Genomic DNA, 20,237 nt, shown 5'->3' with positions numbered 1-20,237 from the left:
CCTGGGGCAGAATGGTCTGGAGGGAAGACGGGGGGAAAGAGAAAGACGTGGGCGAGCGGGATGGACAGAGGGAACCACAGAGGATTCTGACAGGTTGGGGAGCTGGCCGTCTGGATACAAACTAAAAGCTTCAGCCACCTGCAGCCAACCTCAACCCCAGATGTCCGGTATCATAGAGATGGGCCAGCTGCCCGATGGGCTATTCTGTCACTTCCCACAGCTGGAAGCTGGGGCCCCATACAGAGGAAGAAAGAGACAGAGACAGAAACAGAGACAGACAGAAACAGAAGGACAGAGACAGAGAAAGGGAGAGACAGGGAGAGAGAGATATATACAGAGAGAATACAGAGAGAAATACATAGAAATACAGAGAGAGACAGAAATACAGAGAGAGAAATACAGAGAGAGAGACAGAAACACAGAGAGAGAAATACAGAGAGAGACAGAAATACAGAGAGAGAGAGACAGAAATACAGAGAGAGACAGAAGTACAGAGCGAGATAGAAATACAGAGACAAAGGGGAAGAGCCCCAGAAGAGAAATATCCATACAAAGAGATTCACATAGATGAGAGAGACAGAACAGACTGCCCCCCTCCAACCAAATAAAAGTCCCAAGCATCTGCAGTTTACGGTTTCTGACTGGTCTCCAAAGCCTGGCTCTACCTCTGAAGGCAGCCCTGTTCCTAATGGTTCCAGGGCCCAGCCACTGGCAGCCCCAAAGTTTGGAGGGTGAGCTCATCACAGGATGTCTGGGCAGGACCGGGACACACCAGGGTTCCAGAGTCTGGGCAAGTGCCTGGATCTTTTCCTGCCTCCTGCCCTGCCCCCTGCCCGGGTCCTCTCCACCTGTGGCCTTGTCCTGTGTCTCCCTCTGGTTTGCCCTGTCCTCCTTACTCAGTGTCACTCCCCCCACCCCCCCGCGCCTGAGCCCCTCTCTGCAATCGCCAGCCTTCCCTCGTCACTGGAATCTCTGGCTCTAAGTCTTCCTTCACCTCAATCGCAGTCTTCATCACAGGTGACTGCGATGCTCAGGCCCACTGGCCAAGCAGCCCCTCCGGGCCCTCCTCCTGGCAGCCCCTCCTCGCCCAGCGCGGAGCCCTTGCCCTGGCTACAAACCGCACCAGAGCAGCTCTCATCCCCTCTGACCCCGCCCGCCTGTGTCCTTCCGGGTCTTTCCTCAACGCCCCCCACCTACACAGCTGCCGCTTCCGTAACCTGCTCCATTCCATCCACCGTCCCCTCTGGCTTAGATCCCGGGGTCATCAGTGCAAACCCTCATTTGCAAATACGGCCTGGAAGTCTCAAGTGCCACTGTCTTCTGGGCAAAACCCCACCCTGAGGAGGCTCCCCTTGGCCTTCTCTGGGCCAGAGACTCCCCCGAGGGAAATTGTCAAATTGTCGTAACTCCGAACTCACCTGCCCAGCTCGCCCCCCACCTTCTGCCACTACTACTTCCCAGCGTCTTCCTTCTCCACGAGGCCCCACCACTCTCCACCCCCACCGCAGCTCCCCTCGCCCCGCAGGCAACCTCGCCTCCGGGGTGAGTGCGGAGCCAGCAACCGGCCTCCTACACTGCCCACCCCGGCCCTCCTGTCGCCTGCATCTACCACCAGGGGCCCCCTTCCCCAGACAGCATGCCCCCACCTGGGGCCTGGGGCCACCTTCTCAATGACCTCGCTCCACCGCTTGCCCTCCCCCCATCCTTTGGTGACTCCTACATCCAGCTCATTAGCATTTACCCAGACAGTCTTCTTACAAAGAAACAAAGCCCCAGAGACCCACATTCCCTTCCCGATACCCTCTCATCTCCCCTCCCCCTCCCAGACCAGCCTGGGTAAAGGGCGTGTCCACACAGCCTGCTTCTGCGTCCTCACGGCCCCCTCACCGTGTAGCCCCCTCCAGGCTGCCTTCCGAGTCGGTCTTCTGCCCCAGACGCTCCTGCCCCTGCCGTGAGCTGTGCCGTCAAGTCCACGGCCCGCTTTGCAAGCCTGGTCTCAGGTCTTAGGGCTGCGCAGCAGCGCTCACGCCATCCCCATCCCAGTCCCTCTGGATTTCCTCCCTCTCTCCGGCTGCTCCCTCCAGCCTCCTCCGGAGGCTCCGGCTCCGGCTCCTGCGCGGGGGCCTGTGGATGTTCAGTCCCTCCAGCCCCCTTTCAGGCTCGCACCTCACTCTCACCGCCCGGGGGGTCAAACGCCACCACAGAGATTCCCACAACTCACGAATCTCACTTGCCAGCCAGGCCCATCTCCTCAGCTCCAGCCTGCCCCCTGGCATCCATCTGTCTCCCGTGCACCCCACACTGATCACGCTCCCACTCCTAAAACGTGCTCCTCTCCACCTCGGCCTCTTTCAGGAATCTTCCTACAAAGCTCCCTTCTCTTCACCTCACACATTAACTCATCACCCAGTTAGACATCTTCACTCTGGCCTAGTCTTTCCTACCACCGTTCCCTGAGCCAAGCCTCCCTTTTCAGCCTCCCTGCTTCCAGCTGAGGTCTCCACCCAAAATTCAGTCTTCCCATCCATACCAGTCAGAGGGATTACTGCAAAAAACGTCTCATTATATCACACACTTCCAACAGCTCTTGGGATGAAACGTCCTTAACGTGGCTTTTCCTGTCCCTGCGTGATCTGGGTGCTGCCCACCCCACCTCAGCTCAGGCCACCCTCCCCTTTTCTCACTTCAATCCAGCCACAGTAACTACTTTCAGGTCCTGCCGAATGACAAGCTCCTTTTCACCTCAGGGTCTTTGCACGTGCTATTTCCGCTACTTGGGATTTTACACACTTCCTTACCCAGCCAACTCATATTCACTGTCTAATCTCAGCTTACATGTCGCTTTCTCTAGAAAGCCTTTTTTTTTTTAAGACCCCCAGACTAGATTTGGTCCTCTAGATGTTTCTTCTCTTGGTACTCTATTTCTCCTCTGTACACCTATAGCCATTATCATGCAGTTGTTTGAGCTGCATGACTGTGTCCCAGTGTTGGACATCTGTCATGTTCGTGGCCAGCCAGCTTATTCTGAATGCCTGTCTTATGTCTGAGGAACTTGTGACTGTGTGGACCCTCTCCAGGTAGAAGTCAGCATGGGCTCTCTAGCACCTCCTGCAGCTAGTGGGCAGGGTCAGGACCAAGGCCGTGCCATCAGAGGTAGCTCTGTGAGAACTGGGTTCGGAAGAGGAAGCCAGCGCCAAGTGCAATTGAGTTTTCGGCAAGCATGGTAGTGGAGGAGTTTGGCTTTTCAGGACAGCCGTGTGGGGCGTCCGGCATTGTGTCCCCAGGGTTACTGGTGTGAGCACCTGAGTCTGCAACCAAAAGTGGTGGAGTGGGGAATTCGCCACAGTGGTCCCCTGGTTGAGGGTAGGCGCTGCCTCTGACTGAACCCCTGGAGACCAGTGAGCTCCCTGGCGTTCTCGACTAAATCATGTTTCTGCTTAACCCAGCCTGAGGGGTCCTGTGGCCTGCAACAGAGACCTCTGACTCATATTCTCCCTAACCAGACCCTAAGCCCCTGAATAAGAATGTTCTGGAATTGTTTGCAGCCGTGTTTCTAGGCACTAGCAAGGTGTCTGCCACCTAAGCAAGTACTTAGCAAATAGGTGGTCCCACAGAACCCAGAGCCCTAAAGGAATGTCCATGAATATCCCTGAGGAGAACAAAGTCTGAGTCTGATACCCACCATCCTGTCCTGCAGACCCTTCCTCCAAACATTGCTCCTCAAGCTGAGATCAGCCACACTCTTGCTTCCTGCCCGGCAGATGGTGGCTCTTGGCCTGGTGGGGTTCTAGGATCTATACGACCAGCCCGAGTCCCTTCCTCCAGGAAGCCTTCCTTGACTGCTCCTGCCCTCACCGACACCCTGTTCTCTGAGTTCCCACAGCCCAGAGAATTTGAGCCCCACACACCCGTTCTTACTCACATCCAGGTTTGGGCTCATCCCTGGGGGTCTCTTCAACATTCCTGGGGTCTCCCCTGGGACAGGGAACAGGCCCCTCTTTTTAACCCTCCCTCCTGCTCTCCACAGTGGAGAGGAGTACAGGTTGGCCACAACAGGGAAGTTTCTTCCTTCCCTTTAGGAAACTCCTTTCAGGACCTGAGGAGAGGCTGGCTGGAAGGATAATGCTGCAGTGGATGATGGAAAATCCTACTCTCCCTGCTAAAACCAGGGGCCCAGGGAAACCCCTCGCATCTGGTGTGATCCCTGTACAGAGAGGTTCTCTTATCCCTTCAGCTCTCACTCTTCTTATCAGCTTCTTCCTCCTCAAGACTGGGGTCAGAAGGGCTCGGGGGTGTCCCATTCCTCCCCCTCCTCCAAAAGCCTCCTGCCCCCCTACGCTGGCCAGACCACGAGGTCCTTCTTCCACCAGCCCTGTAGGCTCACTGTGGCCCAGGCCAGGCCCTGGGAGCCCTGTGTCCATCTCCAGCGTTGGGGCCTAATCAGGGAGCTTGGTCAGCCCGGCCAATGTTCTTGACCGTCATTGTTCTGCCACCTGGTGGCCAAGTTAAGCATTGCTCTTCTCAACTCTGTTGCCTGTAATTCAATGTCCCTTTCGAAAAGCTCTCAGAAGTCACCTACTGACCGACTCCTTCCTGCTGCAGATGAGGTTGCTGAGGCCCTGAGAAGGGAAGGGTTTGCCGATCAAGGGATTTGCCCAGAAACACTCAATGTAGCCCCAGGCAAAGGATCCTTGTGGGCTTCCCTGGTGGCGCAGTGGTTGAGAGTCCGCCTGCCGATGCAGGGGACACGGGTTCATGCCCCGGTCCGGGAAGATCCCACATGCCACGGAGCGGCTGGGCCCGTGAGCCAAGGCCGCTGAGCCTGCGCCTCCGGAGCCTGTGCTCCGCAACGAGAGAGGCCACAACAGTGAGAGGCCTGTGTACCACAAAAAAAAAAAAAAAGAGTACAGACACACACAACACTACACATTTTGCAAGAACACAGAAACACAAGAATTCACATTTAACACATTGGAATGTTTGCCTGTGGGAGAAGGGGAATGGGAGTGCAGGTAGAGACAAAAGAGAATACATTTTTTTAATGAATTAAACAAGAGGATCCTTGCACAGACAAGTGATGGGGACGTGACATGAACTGAGACGCGATAAATGCACGTCTGCACCGGGGGTTCAGATAAAGCCTACAGATCCCTCCCCTGCAGAGGCGCACGGTTTCACTCAAACGTGTATCTATTCATTTACAGGTTTATTGGCTCCTCTGGCGTTGGGCTACGGTCCAGACTCCAGGAAGAGGAACATGAGAAGAATAGACAGGAACCAAGGAAATCAGAGGTGGACACACAGAGACCCGGGCAAAAAGAGTCAGGGGCAGGACAGGGAAGAAAGGCTGGGCAGCAGCTTGGGTGGAGGCGTCAACTGACGGTTCCCAGGGGGCGCTGCTCCCACTCCTCTGAAGGGTGGTGGGCCCGTGTAGCTGCCCAAGTTCAGGTGTGGATTCCAGTCACGTGATGTGGCCAGCCTAGCACACAGATGTCAGCACCTTCGCCCTTGAGTGGGAAGGCATCGTCCACTTGGCGTGAGTCCTCCAGGCTGGCAGAAGTTCAGGATCATGGCCACGCCATCTCCGTGAGATCTCAGTCCTCACCTCCAAGCAAGGACAAGAGGGAGGATGTTAGGAAGGTCCCACTGCCACTTCTTTACTCAACCCCAGTAGGGCTGAGGGTGCAGGGGGAGACCATGCAGGAGAAACAGAGACAGGGGTTCCTGGAGCAGGAGAAACTATGGTTGGCCACAGCCACTGCTAAGTACTACCTCTAGAAGATACTACTTCCTCCTTCCTGTATTTCTGACTATTCCCTTTGACTCCTTTCCCTTTTAGCACTGCCTTTGTCTGGGCCCAATTAAAGACATTTATGGGTGCTTTCTTGAGTTTCTGGCCAAAAAACTACTCTGTCTTCCCCAAAAGCTTAGACCATCCCCTGTTCTGGGGCTCATTCCTGCCCCTGCCCACTGAGCTAAACTGTGGCCACTGGGAACCTATCCAGGGGACATGACCTGAAGGAAGAGAGGCCTCCAAACTCTGTCTGAGGAGGTGCAATTGAGGGGAGTGAGAGTAACTGAAAGAAAAGCCACTTGGGAGATGTGGGGGGGGGGATGTCTGTATTTTCACATCTCCAAGGGGCTGCTGGGGCAAAGAGGCTGCTGAGAGGCTGAGACATGTCTGACAGAGCTGAATTTAGGCTGTGACAAAGACAAAAAGGAGACAGATTTCCATTCAACATAAAGGTGAGCTTCCTGATGATAGAAAGTGTCATTGATAGGTAGTAAGCTCCCTGTCTCCAGAGGCATTTAACTATCTGGTCCCCAAACCTCTTCCTGGGATAGATCCCTTCACAACTCTCTGTGGAATCCCCTTTTCCAGATCCCACCCACCTCGCCCCTCTCAGCAACCCCAGGGCCCATGAGCCACTACAATCAGATACTGCAGCCCTGTGTCTGCATCCAGACGCCAGATAAGGCTGCAGAAGACTCCGAAAGGCTAAGGTGGGAGCAAAGAATGTCAGAGGGGAGGGAGCCAGTAAGAGACAGTGGTGGCAGAATAAGGGGGTGCAATGCTCCACAGCTGGGGTACAGGTCTGAACATCCAGGTCTCCAGCAGAACACAGAGCCCACAGCAAATCCTTGGCCAGCAGAGGGAGCCCATGACTCTGCCTGTGCACACAGCAACAGGACCTGGTTGTCTGGGGCACTGAGTTAAATTCTCCCACCCCTCCCCATAAAGCAAGTCTGTCCTAAAGGAAAAATGCAAAGTGTCTTCTGGGTGGGATGTTATGATTCACTCCTCTTTACCATCTCTCCATAGTTCTACATGTGCACCAGTACCATCTATTCTGTCTATTCATGTGTTTGTCCACCTCTGTTTGGTCTGTTCTTTTTGTGCATCTCTCCTCCAGGTGCTCTCTCTCAGAGTCCCTGGCTTTTCTCTCCATCATCCTCCCTGTCTCTGCACTTGAATTTATTTTCCTAGACTTTGTATGCCTACCTCTGATTTTCTTGGTTCCTCTGTGTCTTGTCCCTGTCTCTCCAGGAGCTGACTTATTCCTTCCCCCACTCTCTCTTGTTCAGTTTTAGAAACACAGAATTAAAGGATCCTTTTAACCCACCCCTGGATCCCTCTTCTGATCCCTGAAAGGCCTTCTCCACCTCCTGCTGAATGGACAGTAATCTTGGCCCAGCCCAGAGGAGGGATGGATAAAAGATGTGTACAGGAAGTATTCAGGTTAAGCTCAATCCAGGAACTCAGGACAGATTTCCACAAAGGATTGCAGGACTCAGTGTTTGGCCTGATCGGGGATTTACAGGGGCTGGGCAGGAGAGAGGCAGCCTTAGGAATGGTGGGAGGGAAGGCTTAACAAATAAGGATAGCCTGAGTCACATACCTCTTGGTTGAGGAAGCAGTACAGGATGGCAACAATGAAGCCCTGCGGGGCCAAAGAGAAAGGACCCCATCACCTTGGCCTGGCCTCAAGGTGTCTGCAGTCTTCCTATTACCTTTTTCCCCTACTCTCCACCAGGCTGTGACTTGGACCAGGTCTTTGGGAAAAGGGAAAGTAGACGTATTCATCACTTACCATGTGCCAGGCATATTGTCACATGTAATTGTCATAGCAAGCCTGCCAAGGCTGTAGTGTTGGCCCCGTTGGCCTGTTTCTCTGATTCTCTTTATTTCTGCATCCCCTAGTATTAAGCACAGAGCCTGACACATAATAGGTGCTCAGTAAATGTTGAATAGATTGGATGAATGGATGGATGGATGGATGGATGGATGAATGGATGGGTAAATGGATGGATATGTAGATAGGTGCATGAGTAGTTGAATGAATAGAGAGATGGATGGATGGGAGAAAAACAGACAGATGGATACTTGAATAGATGGATGAGTGGCTGGAAGGAAGAATAACAAGCCTAGTTGCCCTCACCCTACCATGAAATCAACCAAGCCTGTGGGCGGCAGCACCTTCCTCCTGCCCAAGGACTCAGAGGGAAGGAGTGAGTACTATGGGGGTCCTCACCTGGAAGGAACCCAGTCCCAGCTCCAGGGGGAGGCGAATGCCCAGGCCAGCACTGTCAGGCAGGAAGTTGAAGATGACGTAGTGAATTCCAAACAGCGGGATGAGGAGAAGGGTTGACTTGGAGAGACGCCTGCAGAAAAAGGCAAGCCCAAGGCTGGAATTAAGTCCCGTGGGCCCCTACCTACTTTCACTTCCCACCAGTTTCCCATATCAATTCTACACACCAGCCACCCTGGAGAACTCCTCACATGCACCCTGGGCTTCCTTACTTTGGGCCCTTGGCTTCTGCTGTTCCCTCTGCCAAATTCTCTTGCCTCAATTTATTCTAGTCAAGTCTATGCATCTTTCAAAGTCTAGTTCAAAGACACCTCTTCCAGGAAGTCTTCCCAGACTGTACTCCAACCCCACCATCTGTTTAGAAAGGATCTCCTTCCGCAGGCTCCCGTAGAAATTGATCCCACCACTCATCAGCCTATTTGGCCTGGCAACTGGCTGTTTGGAGCCCCATCCTTCCTATATTGTGACCTACTGGAGGGCAGGGACCATATCTATTCTCTCTGGGGACATAGGGACAAGCACTGGACCAGGATCATGGATGCCTAATCGTGCATAAAAGAGAACCATGCTGACTCCTACTCCAGTTATGTCCCCAGAACCCCCAGAAACACACACACACACACACACACACACACACACACACACACACACACACACATTACCAGTACTGATGCTGGGTGTGGAGGCTGCCCTGAGCTGGCTCCAGTTTCCTCAGCAAGATACGGATAATATTGAGAAAAAGCCCAAAGTTCACCTGGAAATAGAGGTGTAGGAAGGTGGAAGGCAAGGGTCACGGGTGACCCAAATGGCCTGGGGTGGGACATCCTTGGGGATTAGAAACCTCAAATCCTTGAGAGGCAGGGATGTGCAGGTAGATGGATGTGCAGGTCATTGCTCTAGACCTTGTCGCCTGAGACTGGACAGTCCCATGGGGGCTCAGGATCCCCCTCCCTTTCCAGTCCCAGGACCAAGGGTGGGAGGTCAGGCCTTGCCATCCTGCCTCCAGCACCTCTCAGGCTCTTCTCTGGCACAAAGCATGTGGCCTTCTGTTTGCACAACTGCAAAACTGACAAAAATGCGTACATTCACCCAGGCCACAAAAACCAGTCCTAGCTGCCCTGTCTTCCACGTGGGAGCAGGTAGGAGTTTCAGCTGCCGCGTCTTCTACTCTCCCAGCCCAGCCTCACTGCAGTGGTAGGTGATCCGCAACCAGGGCGCCAGACTCATCAAAACTCTGAGCTAGAAGAGACCTGAGCGCTGGTTTTACCAATGGGCTGCTGAGGTCCAGAGAGGGCCTCACAGAGAATCTGCAGCAGAACCAGGCTGGAACCCAAGGTGTCCTGACTCCCAGCCTGGAGTCGTGTTTCCTGCTGTGTATGGCTGGACCCAGGGAGGTTGGCTGAATAAAGCAGAGGACACTGGCCCCAGGCACTGACCCCAACGGAAAGGACGATGGGTCCTTTGATGATCCACCAGTAGGGGGAGCTGTCGTCCAGGTCCCAGCACCTGGGGAGAGGACAGGCCGGGACTGATGGGGGGGCGGGGTGGGGGGAATGGGGTGGGAAGAGTGCAGCTGCTGGAAAGCCTTCTTCTGCGGCACCCATGCTCCTCCCTCCTCCCTACCTACCAGCCTCTGGGTGCCTCACTTTGGAATTTGAGCCTTCTAGCCTCACCCTACTCCCAACCAGCCTTATCTATGCCCTCTCAGACATTTAGGCACTTTCCAAAGGCGTGCCCTGATCCAAGCTGGGTTCACTCCTTCTCTCCACCTAGGTGGTTGAGTTTCTCAAAACTCAGTCTGTTTGCTGCCTTCTTGTGGCTCCAACACTCCCCCTGTTCCAGAAGGCCCCCACTTACAGCCCCCTGCCCCCTGAGCCCCGAACCCTGAGATTCTGCGCCCCCTTCTTGTCCAGGCTCAAGCCCCTTCTGTGCGATCCACGACTGCATCTCCCACCCCTCTCCCAAGCCTAGGAGTTCTCCTCCTCTTCCCAGCTTGGAGGACAGCCTCATTGCCTGAGCATCCAGTCCATGCCCCATGGGGACCCAGTATGGGTGTGATGAAGGGATAGCCCAGACTCACGCAACATCCTCAAAGGCCAACTTGCAACCCACCCACATGCCGGTGAAGAGCAGGGGAAGCCCTGAGGGGGTACAGAAAAGACACGAGTAAGGGGTCTTCATCCTGCGCCCACCTCCTACCACTACAGCCAGTCACACAGGGCACTGTGAAGGCGGGACCAGGAGAGGGCCCGGAGACCGGGGACCTGGCCCTGAACTCCAGCACTTGCTGTAGGACTGTAGGCTGCCTTTCCTCTCCCTGGGCCTTGGGGTCATCGTGAGTGAGGTGAAGGGACCTTGGTGTGAGCTCCCTGGGCATCCCCGACCCCCCAACACCAGCACAGTGCCCAAGCCAGCCCTCGGTGCTCACCCCAGCCAGCAAAGACCAGCCACCAGAAGGTCCTCCTTGCACCGGGTGACGTGGAGGCCAAGAGGCAGGTCAGGTAGACAGCTTCTGCCAGCAGCCAGCTGAAGTTGGTCATGGTGGCGAAATGGGAGGTGGCCACAGAGACCTTGCACAGAACCTGCAGGCCAGGGGCTGGGCGCTTCAGAGCCCGGACACCCAGTGGAGCCCTGCCAAGTCTCCCCTACCCTGCTCAGGCCCCAAACCTCCAGGTCTCCTCCACCTTGGGCTGCCCCAGAGGGGGTGTGGTAGGGTAATGTGGTGGTTAAGAGCACAGATTTGGGATCCAGACAGCCTGGGTTCAAATTTACCATCTGGATAACCTACCCACACCTTAGCTTTTCATCTCTAAAAGGAAAAACCTGCAGTGCTGGCTCGTGGCCTCATCATAAGGATTAAACGGAAACCCTGTATACGAATTGCTACTGTTTTTACTCTCACCCCATCCCTCCTGAGCTCAAGTCAATCCCTAGAGCTGAGGATATGGAACACCATTTATTCATGCATGGCTGCATCCTGCGAACATACACGCATGTACCCGTGCATGCATTCATGCATTCACTGCATGACTCTGCTCATCTGTCAGGTGTGGAGCGCTCGCCTCTGAGCTCAGAATGGCCCAGGCTTGGTCCCTCTCCCACCGTTCAGTTGCTGGGTGACATCGCCAATTATCCCTCATTTACATATGGGACTAAAATGAAAATAGATGTAGGAAGTAAAAGGAGATAATATATGTAAAGCATTTAGCGTAATACCTGGCACATAAGTGCTCAATACATATGCTATTATTATGTCTTTCATTAACGAATGAAGGTCACCTGTTGGTTTGTTCATTCATGTAGATGTTCATTTCCAGCATGGTGTCAGAGTACCTGGTAAGTGCCAGGCCACCACACTCAGCCCAACTTCCCTTATTTTTGGTCTCTTCTCATAGCCCACCTCCCTGCCCCCAGGATGACACCCCTCTTTCTTGGACTTGCCCCAGCTTCTCCTGTCTGTGAGAGCGGGTCCTCTCACACTGGACACATTCACCCTCGTCCTCCCCATTCCCTCCCTATCACTGCTGCCCACCCAGCTCCAAAGCTATCTCCTCCCTGAAGCCCTCTCCTCTACCTAGTGGTCCCATAAAATCTGGTATAATCTGTCCCCGTAGGCACCCGGGGTGCTTCTCAAGGGAGGCACACGGCTCTGCCTAGGCCCTGACATACGCACGCCCAGCACAGACAGACAGTGCTCAGAGGAATTGTGAAATGGAAAGGCTGACTGGAGTGAAATGTGGTCCAGGTTGGGATATGGGATGGGGAATGGGACAGGAATACAGAATATGGAGTGGAGAGTGGAATAAGGGAAGCGCTGTGGATGGGCACCGTCGTCCAGGAAACAGCCGGAGGATTTAGAACTTGACCGCAAGGAGGGGGAGGAAGGGGGAGGGGTGATTTCCCGCTCTGTCACTCTGTCGTTAGCAAAGCGGGAGTCGCAGGGTCAGCCCCCACTACCCCCACAGGCACATCTGCATCTCTAACCCAACCTCCTCACCCGGACCCGCACCAGCACCCCGACCCATGGCTGTTACAGTGGAGAAGCTGCAGTGGTCCGTGTCCTCGCCGTGAAAGAGGGTGGCATCCTTCAGGAACACAGCTCCCGCCTTGAGAATAAAGGTGATGAACAGCTGGGTGTGGATGTAGTTCCTGGGGCAGTGGAGCCTCCTGGGGGGACAGGAGGGGTGAGGAACAGGAGGCAAGGTGGGAGAGGGGCTTCTGGTGTGCTCAAAGAGGGCTTGGGGAGGCTGAGCAGGGCGGGAGGTGAACTGAATTGGCTTGGATTGGATTGGATCAGATTGGATTGGATGGATTGCGTTGAACTTGAGGCTTCAGCTATAACCTTGCAGGACAGCTGGGCTCAGGGTAGGTGAGAAGACAGAGAATAGCAGTCCCTTGCCTTCAGGGAGCTCACGGTGCGGAGGACAGAGGCAGAAAGGACAGCGTCCTGCCCAGGGGAGCCCCCTGATGATCAGAGAGAGGAGACTCACCCCCACGAGACAGAGAGCAGCGCAGGCCAGGCTGGGGGGTGGGGTGAGGTGGGGCTTTGAGAGGGCAGAGATCAAAGCATTAAAATAGTCAAGAAGGGCTTCACAGAAGAGCCAAAGAGGATTCTTGAGGCAGATGAGAGCTGAGCTTTGAATTTTAACGGATATGAGGGCCCTGAGAAAAAAGGAGGCAGGCATTCCAAGCAAATAGAATAAGTTCCACACAAGCAAAGGTGTAGAGGTGGGAGCCAGACCTGGAGTGTGAAGGGATGGGTCTGCTCCTGGGGGAAGGGAAAGGAAAAGTTAGAAATGGCCGATGCCAGATCTGGGAATGTCTTGAATATCCAGGTAAGGGTTCAAGTTTGGTGCTGTGGACGATGCAGAGGGCGTAGTTTCTGGAGCAGGTGATGAGGGTGGCGAACCTGAGGGCAACCAGGATGGTGATGGCCATGAAGAGGGCCACGGCAGAGACGCTGTGGCCCATGGTGTAGATGATCCTCACGGTGGAGAAGTAGGATTTCTGGGGAAGGTGGAGACGGAGGAACGCTCAGCAACTGGGCCTTTGAGGAAAGGGAGGCTTGACAATCAAGCAGGTGACATTTTCAATTCTATCGCGAAACTGCCCATGTCGGGGCAGGGGTGTCTGTGGGGACCACAGCAAACTCCCTCGGAAACTGAAGCGAAGCTTTTGTTTGCAGCCTGTTGGCTGGTGAGGAAGCAGGGGAGGGGTGGGGGAGGGGAAGGGGGAGGTAGATGCTTAACTCTGGCTGTCGCTGGGGGTAGGGGAGGCTGCCACAGAAACCGCACGTCCCTGGGGACTGACAAAGCTCAGGAGGAAATCGGGCTTGTTCATTGACATCCAGCTTGCTCACTGGCTTGGGAACACGACATCCCCAAATAAAGGGTACAGCCAGGGACAGCTTCAAGGAAAAGCTCTTTCCAAGACCAAGAATTTGGATCCATCAAAGTCAAGCCTGGACTCCGGAGCTGGAGACGGAGCATGCAGCCTTGCGGGGAGGGGATCGATCCGGGACCCAGCTCCACTGAGGGATGCAGGGGCGATGGCCCCTCCCAGACTCAGTCTCTTTATCTGAAAAAATGTCAGACTCATGCTTTGCCTTCAGGGCTGGGGGGAAAGAGATATGGGATTATGGGTGTGGAGGCACCTTGCAAAGGCCCTGCTCAATTTGGAAGTGTGCGGTGTGCCAGCTAGGTTAGGGGGCAGTGACATCACTCCAGGCTTTGGTTTCTCTCGCTTGCCCACAGACTGAGGGCCAGAGAGGGCAAGGAGCTTGCCCAGGACCATTGAGGGCCTTTGTTTCCCAGAACTACTCTCAGCTCCCTGCCCTGGAGGCCTGGGCACAGAGAGGCATGCCAAGGAGAAAAGAAGACGGTGGCCAGCACATCTCCTTCCCTGCCCCCTGCCTCCCCTCTCCCTCCTAGCTGCATGGCCCACCTGTCACTCTTGAGCAAGTTAGAATAAGACCCCCTCTCTTCCAGACACTGCCACCTTCCGGAAATGTGCTGTAATGAATATTCCAACCTGCTGACTACAATGGGAATGGCGGCCCCTACAGTTGTGCGGTCCACCACCCAATCAAACATCCACGGCGACCCTTCCTCCAAGATGCCAGGAGCCTCTCACCTCTTCAGTTAGCAGCTCCAGGGGCACAGGGCAGGCCTCAGGATAGGGCGGGAAGGGCTCAGACCAGCCCGTGATGGTGCAATCCCGCTTCAAGGCCCCGGCCCCTGGGAGGCAACAGAGGCGGGGAAGGAGAGATTTTGTCAGGACAGCTCCTTCTCTCTCCCCAGGAGAGGTTGGGGAGCCGGGGAGTGACCCTGGCAGGGTCTGCACAGACAGCCCGTCTCTGCAGCAGAGAGAGAGGAGCCTTCTCTCCAGAGGCCTGGGGTCCAGGCCCAGTCTACTTGGGACACGGTCTAGGAACTTCCTCTCTGGCCTCAGACTCACCTCCTGTTCATTGAAAGAATGGTTCCCTTGAGGAACAGAGTAGCGAGGTGGGCCTCCAGCATCCTAAGGGCAGCGGGGGGAAAGGAGGCCCTCTCTGCCCCTGGAGGGACCGTCCACCCCAGACACCCAGGCCAGGGAGGTGAAGCAGGCAACTTCCCAGAGGACATTTACTCCATTCCAGGCCCTGAGTTCAGCACTGCCAAGCCCCGATCATTAACCCCATCCTCCGCGCAGTTACTGCTCTTGTTTTCCCCAGGTCACGGGAGGTCAGAGAGCTGAGGGTCTGGGAGGGTGACTGACTCGCCCAAGGTCACACTGAAAGAGGGGAAGGGGGAAGGTGGTGCTCAATCCGGGTCTGCCTGGCCCCAAAGCCAGGGGTGTGGCCACCTCATTCTGCCACCACCAGATGAAACCACATCACCTCCGCGTCCTCCCCCTTCCCCCATCACACCCCCATCGCCCCTCACCTGGCTCTGAGCTGAAGTGAGAGAAGAAAGCCGGACAGGGGAGGCTCACCCACTCGCCAGAGCCTGCCGTCGGCCAGCACAGCAGCCCATCCCAGGTCCTAGGGCAGCCTAGGCAGCGAGATGGGGGCAGAGGACACTCAGCCCAGGGGACAGGCTTGTCCACCATCCTGAATGGGAGGCTGGAGGAGATCAGGAAACCCGTGACAAGCCACCTCCGCCCTCCCAAGCCACGTACCCAAGGTGGAGTTGGACATCCCCTCTGCCGCTTGTAGACAAGCTCGCTCATCCTCTCTCAGCTGGGTGATGAAGTCACACTCTGGGTGCACGTGGCCCAGTACCTGCAGGAGAGAGTTAATGGGATGAGCTAAGCCAACTGGATGCTTCTTCTGGGTCTGCTGGTCTAATGACCTGAAGACAGAGATAAAGCCTGATTCATGTCCATGGCTGTGCTCTTAAGCACAGGGCCTGACTCATCCAGGTATGCTTAGTGGATATTTGGACGAAAGGCAGGCAAGCAGGAAGGCAGGGAGGCAGAGAGAATAGAGATTTGGACGGATGCTTCCCCTTTTCATTTCATGGAAGTTCTGAGTCACATTAAACAAAAGTCTTCAGAAGATCTCACAGAGATGGCCAACTCAATAATGCATCCATGTAGCAGCCTTTTTTCCTTCTTTGTTTTACTCCCCTACTCTGTACTCCCACTCCCCGAAGGCAATTCTGCATAAAGTACCTTGGTAGACAGAGTAATGGCCCCCAAAAATGTGCATGTCCTAATCCCTGAAAGCTGTGACTATGCAACCTTACAAAGAGACTTTGCAGATGTGAGTAAGTTAAGGATCTTAAGATGGAGTGATTATCCTGGATTATCTGGGTGGACCCAGTGTCATCACAAGGGTCTTTATAAGAGGGAAGCAGGAGTGTCAGGGTGAGATAAGGAGATGTTCTGACAGAGGCAGAGGAGTGAGTGTGTGAGTGTGTGTGTGTGTGTATGTGTGTGTGTGTGAGAGAGAGAGAGAGAGAGAGGGAGAGAGAGAGGGAGAGATGAAGATGCTACACTGCTGGCTTTGAAGGTGGAGGATCATGAACCAAGGAATGCAGATGGCATCCAGAAGCTGGAAAAGGCAAGGAAGCGAGTTCTCCCCTACAGTCTCCAGAAAGGACCATGCAGCCCTGCCAACACTTTGGTTTTAAACCATTGAAAACCATTTTCGACTTCTGACCTCCAGAATTGTAAGAAAATAGATTAGTGCCATTTTAAGTCACTAAGTTGGTGGTAATTTGTTACAACAGCGATAGGAAACTAATACAACTACCTACACAGATGCCTTTGTCTCAGACTCTGCTTTCAGAGGTACCCTGACAAAGATATGTGAAAAAAATGGGTGGATTAGTGAGAGGATAGATGGATAAGCGAATGAGTAGATGAATGAGGTGTAAGAGCAGATGAATTTGGATTCATGGATGAATGAATGAATGGATAACTGTGTGGCTGGCTGGTAGAATGAGTGAACATACGTACAATAGATAGGTGAATAGATAGACGGATGCATGAATACATGCATGGATGGATGGATGACTGGATGCATGGTGGATGGGTGGACAGGTGGATGGATGAGGGCATGCACATGAAGATGGATGGATAGGTAATGGATAGATACATGGAGAGATAACGGGTTTGTTGTGTGACTCAGTAATCATGAAGGATTACAGTTTTAGGAGTTTCCCAGAGCCTGATGCCACCCAGTGACCACAGGGAATGATCCCTGGAAGCTGGTAAAGAAGTTGTTTTTCTGGAAACTCTCTAGCAGTCTTTCTGAAAGTGTGCCTCATGATCTAACTGCAGATCACCTGGGATGGAGCCAAGAATATGCAGAGATCTATGGCTGGATCTAGGACTTTGCATTTTAACAAGTTCTCTAGGAAGCTGGGAGTCAAAGGCAGGAATTCTTAACACCTCTCCCTCCCACTGCCCCAGACTGGAGAAAAACTGAAATGGACTGTCCAACAGGGCACAGCCCCAGACAGATACATGTGAGGGAACCCAGCTTTATAAGACATGCTCCTTACACTGTGAATATGACCCATAGCCCACATTTGTGTACAACATGCACATCAAATTCAATCAGTGTAGATTTCTGTCCCCAAGGATTTCACAGGGAGGAGTGGAGTGAGGGTGGGAGCTAAAACCTGGTCCTGATAGATCCAATACAAATTGATCAGAGGCAGGACAGGCACTATGGGAGGGTGGCCCTTCTCACAGGGACCGAGAAGGTGGCATTTGAGCTGGACCTGAAAAAAAAGGAGCATTTTTTTTTTAATTGGTGAGGAAAAGAGCACTTGGGACAAAGAACGTGCACAGACAAGGGAAAGGGCAGATGCACCTGAGCTGAGTGAGGGGAGAGCCCTTCCCATGGCCATCCCCGCACCCACACGCACACACACATGCACACACAAGCCCCGATGTCTGGCACAGAGTCTGTATCAGCAGGTGTTTAATTAACTCCCAGTGTCCTTTGACAGAAATCCAGGCACGGCAAAGAGCACAGTGGATGCGAGACAGGGACTGGGGTCAGAGAGAAGGGACTTCAAACACCAGAGTGGGGACAGTGGACAGTAGGTGACCACATGGAAGGGACCCAAGGACTGGCCAGTGGGCTAGGAGAGGACCTGGAGACCCAGCCCAGTAAGTAGGCTCACCCCTACCAGCCCTGCCCTACGGGGAAGGACACCCCTGTCCTGACCTGCTGACCCTGTTCGCCCAAAGCCAGCTTGGGCTCAGCTCTGCCACCTCCTGCTTGGGCCCCTGGGACCTCAGGTTACAGATTCCACCTGCCGCCCAGGCTCTGGGTCTCCAACCTGGTGGTGCCTCTTGGCTTCCTCCCCGGGACTCAGGGACCCAGGAGCCATCTCAGAGCAGAGCATCTCCCCAGTCTTAACTCCCCCACATTCCCCAGTAGCAGTCTGATGGTCAGAAGCGGGTAGATGGGGAGGGCAGACTCGCCTGATATGGGACTGCGAGCTCCGTCTGCCTTTCCTCCCCCTCCACATCTGCAGCCCATCCCTTCCTGGGATACCTTCTCAGGGCCTGACTAGGGAACTACTGAGGCCAGAAGAACTAGGGCCCCTGGTGGGAAGCCTCCCACTGAAAGGAGAGACAGACAGCCCTCACAGTTCCTAAGGGGAGGAAAATTCAGGGAAGCCCAACTCATGACCCAGATGTGTGGTGATAGGTGGAGACGGCACGGGGTGGGGAACGGTGGACCGTTCCAAGACTTACCCAAAGGCTCCTGACGGACGCCCCCCGCCCCACTCACCTAGGGCTCAGGGATCATCTGGCCCCTGTACCGGACCCACTCCTCCTGAGGGGAGACTGTGTCACTCTGCATACCTCAGCCTTGCTGACCGTGACTACAGCTAACCCGGGGTCTGTACGGGATGAAGGCCACACTGGGAAACAGTGACTTGGTGCTGGCCCTGACCCTGCCACCAGCAGCTGAATGACCCCCACGGGATCTCAGTCTCCCCTCCTAAAAATAGAGCATTCATTGTAGGGTGCACACTGATGAGAGGCAGGAGGCGCCCCTCACTGAAGAGGGGAGGGCACAGAAGTCTCCCATACTACACCCCGTGCCCAGCCTTTGACAAGTCAGATCTGACTTCATGCACAGCAACCCTAGGGGGCAGATACTGTGTTCTTCTTTTACAGAGTGAGGCTCAGGAAGGGACTTGCACAGATCACACAGCTAGTTTCACGGCTCCAGGATTCAAGCCTAAAGGCCATGCACGAGGGGCAGGTGCAGCAGTGTCTGGGAGGCGCGGCTCGGGCCCCCGCCCACATACACACACTCACACGCAAGACAGTGGAGGAGAGGGAGCCCTCAGTCCCCGCGGGCTCTCAGGAGTCCCCGGGAGCTGCAGCTGCCTCCCGAGACCTGTGTCTCCCATCCACGTCCCTGTCACTTGCATGCACTCCGGGAAAGCATTCTGGGGAACTGCGGCACCTTCAGAGAGCGCCCCCTCCTGGCAGCCTGTTCTCCAGCACGCTAGGCTTCCGAGCAATATCTGATGATGGACAGCTTCTCAGGGCCCCAGGGCGTATCATGCGAGGAAGTGTCCCCCAAATGCCGGAGGGGAGCAGCTGCTCACTTACTATCCAGGGCCTCTCAGTCCCTGGCCACACCCTCTTCAAAGGAAGCAACCAAATGGAGTGGCTCCAGGGGTCGTGGGGAGAGGGAGGGCTCTGGGGAGCTTGTCGGAGGGGGGGGTGTGGATAAGACTTGGGGTGTGAAGGGGAGGCGGAAGTACTGTCTTGGGACAGAGTCTTGTGGCCCCCAGAGGGTGCAGACAGGCCCTGGGGGGAGCAACGGGCAAGCAAATTCCGTTCAGCCCCAGGAAGGACGGTTTGCTTGTCAGAGCTCCCCAGGGATGAGCAGGCTGCCTGGGAAGGAAGGGGGGAGAGGAGGGGGCCACGGAGGAGATGAGGAGTTCTGCAAGTCAAGCCACCACTGGCTTGGTAGAGAGACTCCTGTGCTGGTGAAGGGTGGACCCCAGTACGGCCCTGTGGCTCCCAGATCTCGAGCCCAGTGGGAGGGGCAGGAGGGTCTGAGCTGGCTACTCACGATGGGTAAGGGGCGCAGCAAGCAGAGGAGGCAGGCACCCCACACCTTGCTGTCCATGGTAGGGGCGTGGCAGCGGCTCCTCGGTCAGCCTCGGCGAGCCCCGCTCTCCTGCCCACTGTCCCCTGCTCCTGTCGCCGCTGCCAGCACACCGTCTGCCTCCCCTTCCCAGGTGGCTGTTTGCATAGGCAGGAGCCAGCGAAGGGGACAGAACGGCTGAATATTCACCAGGATTACAGGACACCGTGCCCATCTCAGCCCCGGCCTTGGGGTGGGACTCCACGTTCCCAGGAGAAACGGGTTGGGCCCTTGCAACCCCCTTCCACTCTGTCGGTAAGTCGGCCTGTGTCTGTCCTAACACCAAGGTCACAGAGAAATGACAGCCACGGGACACCTCGTACCCCAGTAGGTCAGTATTCTTTATCGTTTTCTTCTCTGAGCCCAGCCCTCTGCGGGCCCACCCTGGAGAGATTCAGAGAAGAAGAAGAAGGCCTGGACCCACCCTCAGGGAGCCCCCAGTTTGGTTGTGATCCCAGCCTCATCCGCAGTGCTGGAGGGTGAACTCTGAGCCCTGGGGTGAGGTGGATAGGGTGTCAGTGGGGGCTGGA

General features: G+C 55.0%; 1 protein-coding gene across 1 annotated transcript; it reads right to left on the bottom strand.

The window, feature by feature from the left end:
- Positions 1-5,479: 5,479 nt before the first annotated feature.
- GHRHR (growth hormone releasing hormone receptor) lies at positions 5,480-19,689 on the bottom strand. Its single transcript, XM_060108166.1, has 13 exons — positions 19,633-19,689; positions 15,249-15,351; positions 15,014-15,121; positions 14,223-14,326; positions 13,000-13,097; positions 12,125-12,257; positions 10,519-10,672; positions 10,171-10,231; positions 9,527-9,596; positions 8,753-8,844; positions 8,034-8,163; positions 7,401-7,442; positions 5,480-5,605 (listed from the first exon to the last, which is right to left on the bottom strand). The coding sequence occupies exons 1-13, from the start codon at positions 19,687-19,689 to the stop codon at positions 5,480-5,482; spliced, it is 1,278 nt and encodes a 425-aa protein (XP_059964149.1).
- Positions 19,690-20,237: the final 548 nt, after the last annotated feature.

This window comes from Mesoplodon densirostris, chromosome 9 (assembly GCF_025265405.1).
Source record: "Mesoplodon densirostris isolate mMesDen1 chromosome 9, mMesDen1 primary haplotype, whole genome shotgun sequence".
Classification (NCBI taxonomy): domain Eukaryota; kingdom Metazoa; phylum Chordata; class Mammalia; order Artiodactyla; family Ziphiidae; genus Mesoplodon; species Mesoplodon densirostris.
Note: the sequence above shows the minus strand (reverse complement) of the source record. Positions and strands in the feature narration are given on the sequence as shown.

Coding starts and splice junctions, on each gene's coding strand:
- GHRHR (XM_060108166.1), bottom strand. CDS start 19,689: ATGGACAGCAAGGTGTGGGGTGCCTGCCTCCTCTGCTTGCTGCGCCCC. Junction 12,258..12,999: donor ACCATCCTGGTTGCCCTCAG/GTTCGCCACCCT, acceptor CTGTCCCCCCAG/GAGGCTCCACTGCCCCAGGA. Junction 10,232..10,518: donor GCTGGTCTTTGCTGGCTGGG/GTGAGCACCGAG, acceptor GTACCCCCTCAG/GGCTTCCCCTGCTCTTCACC.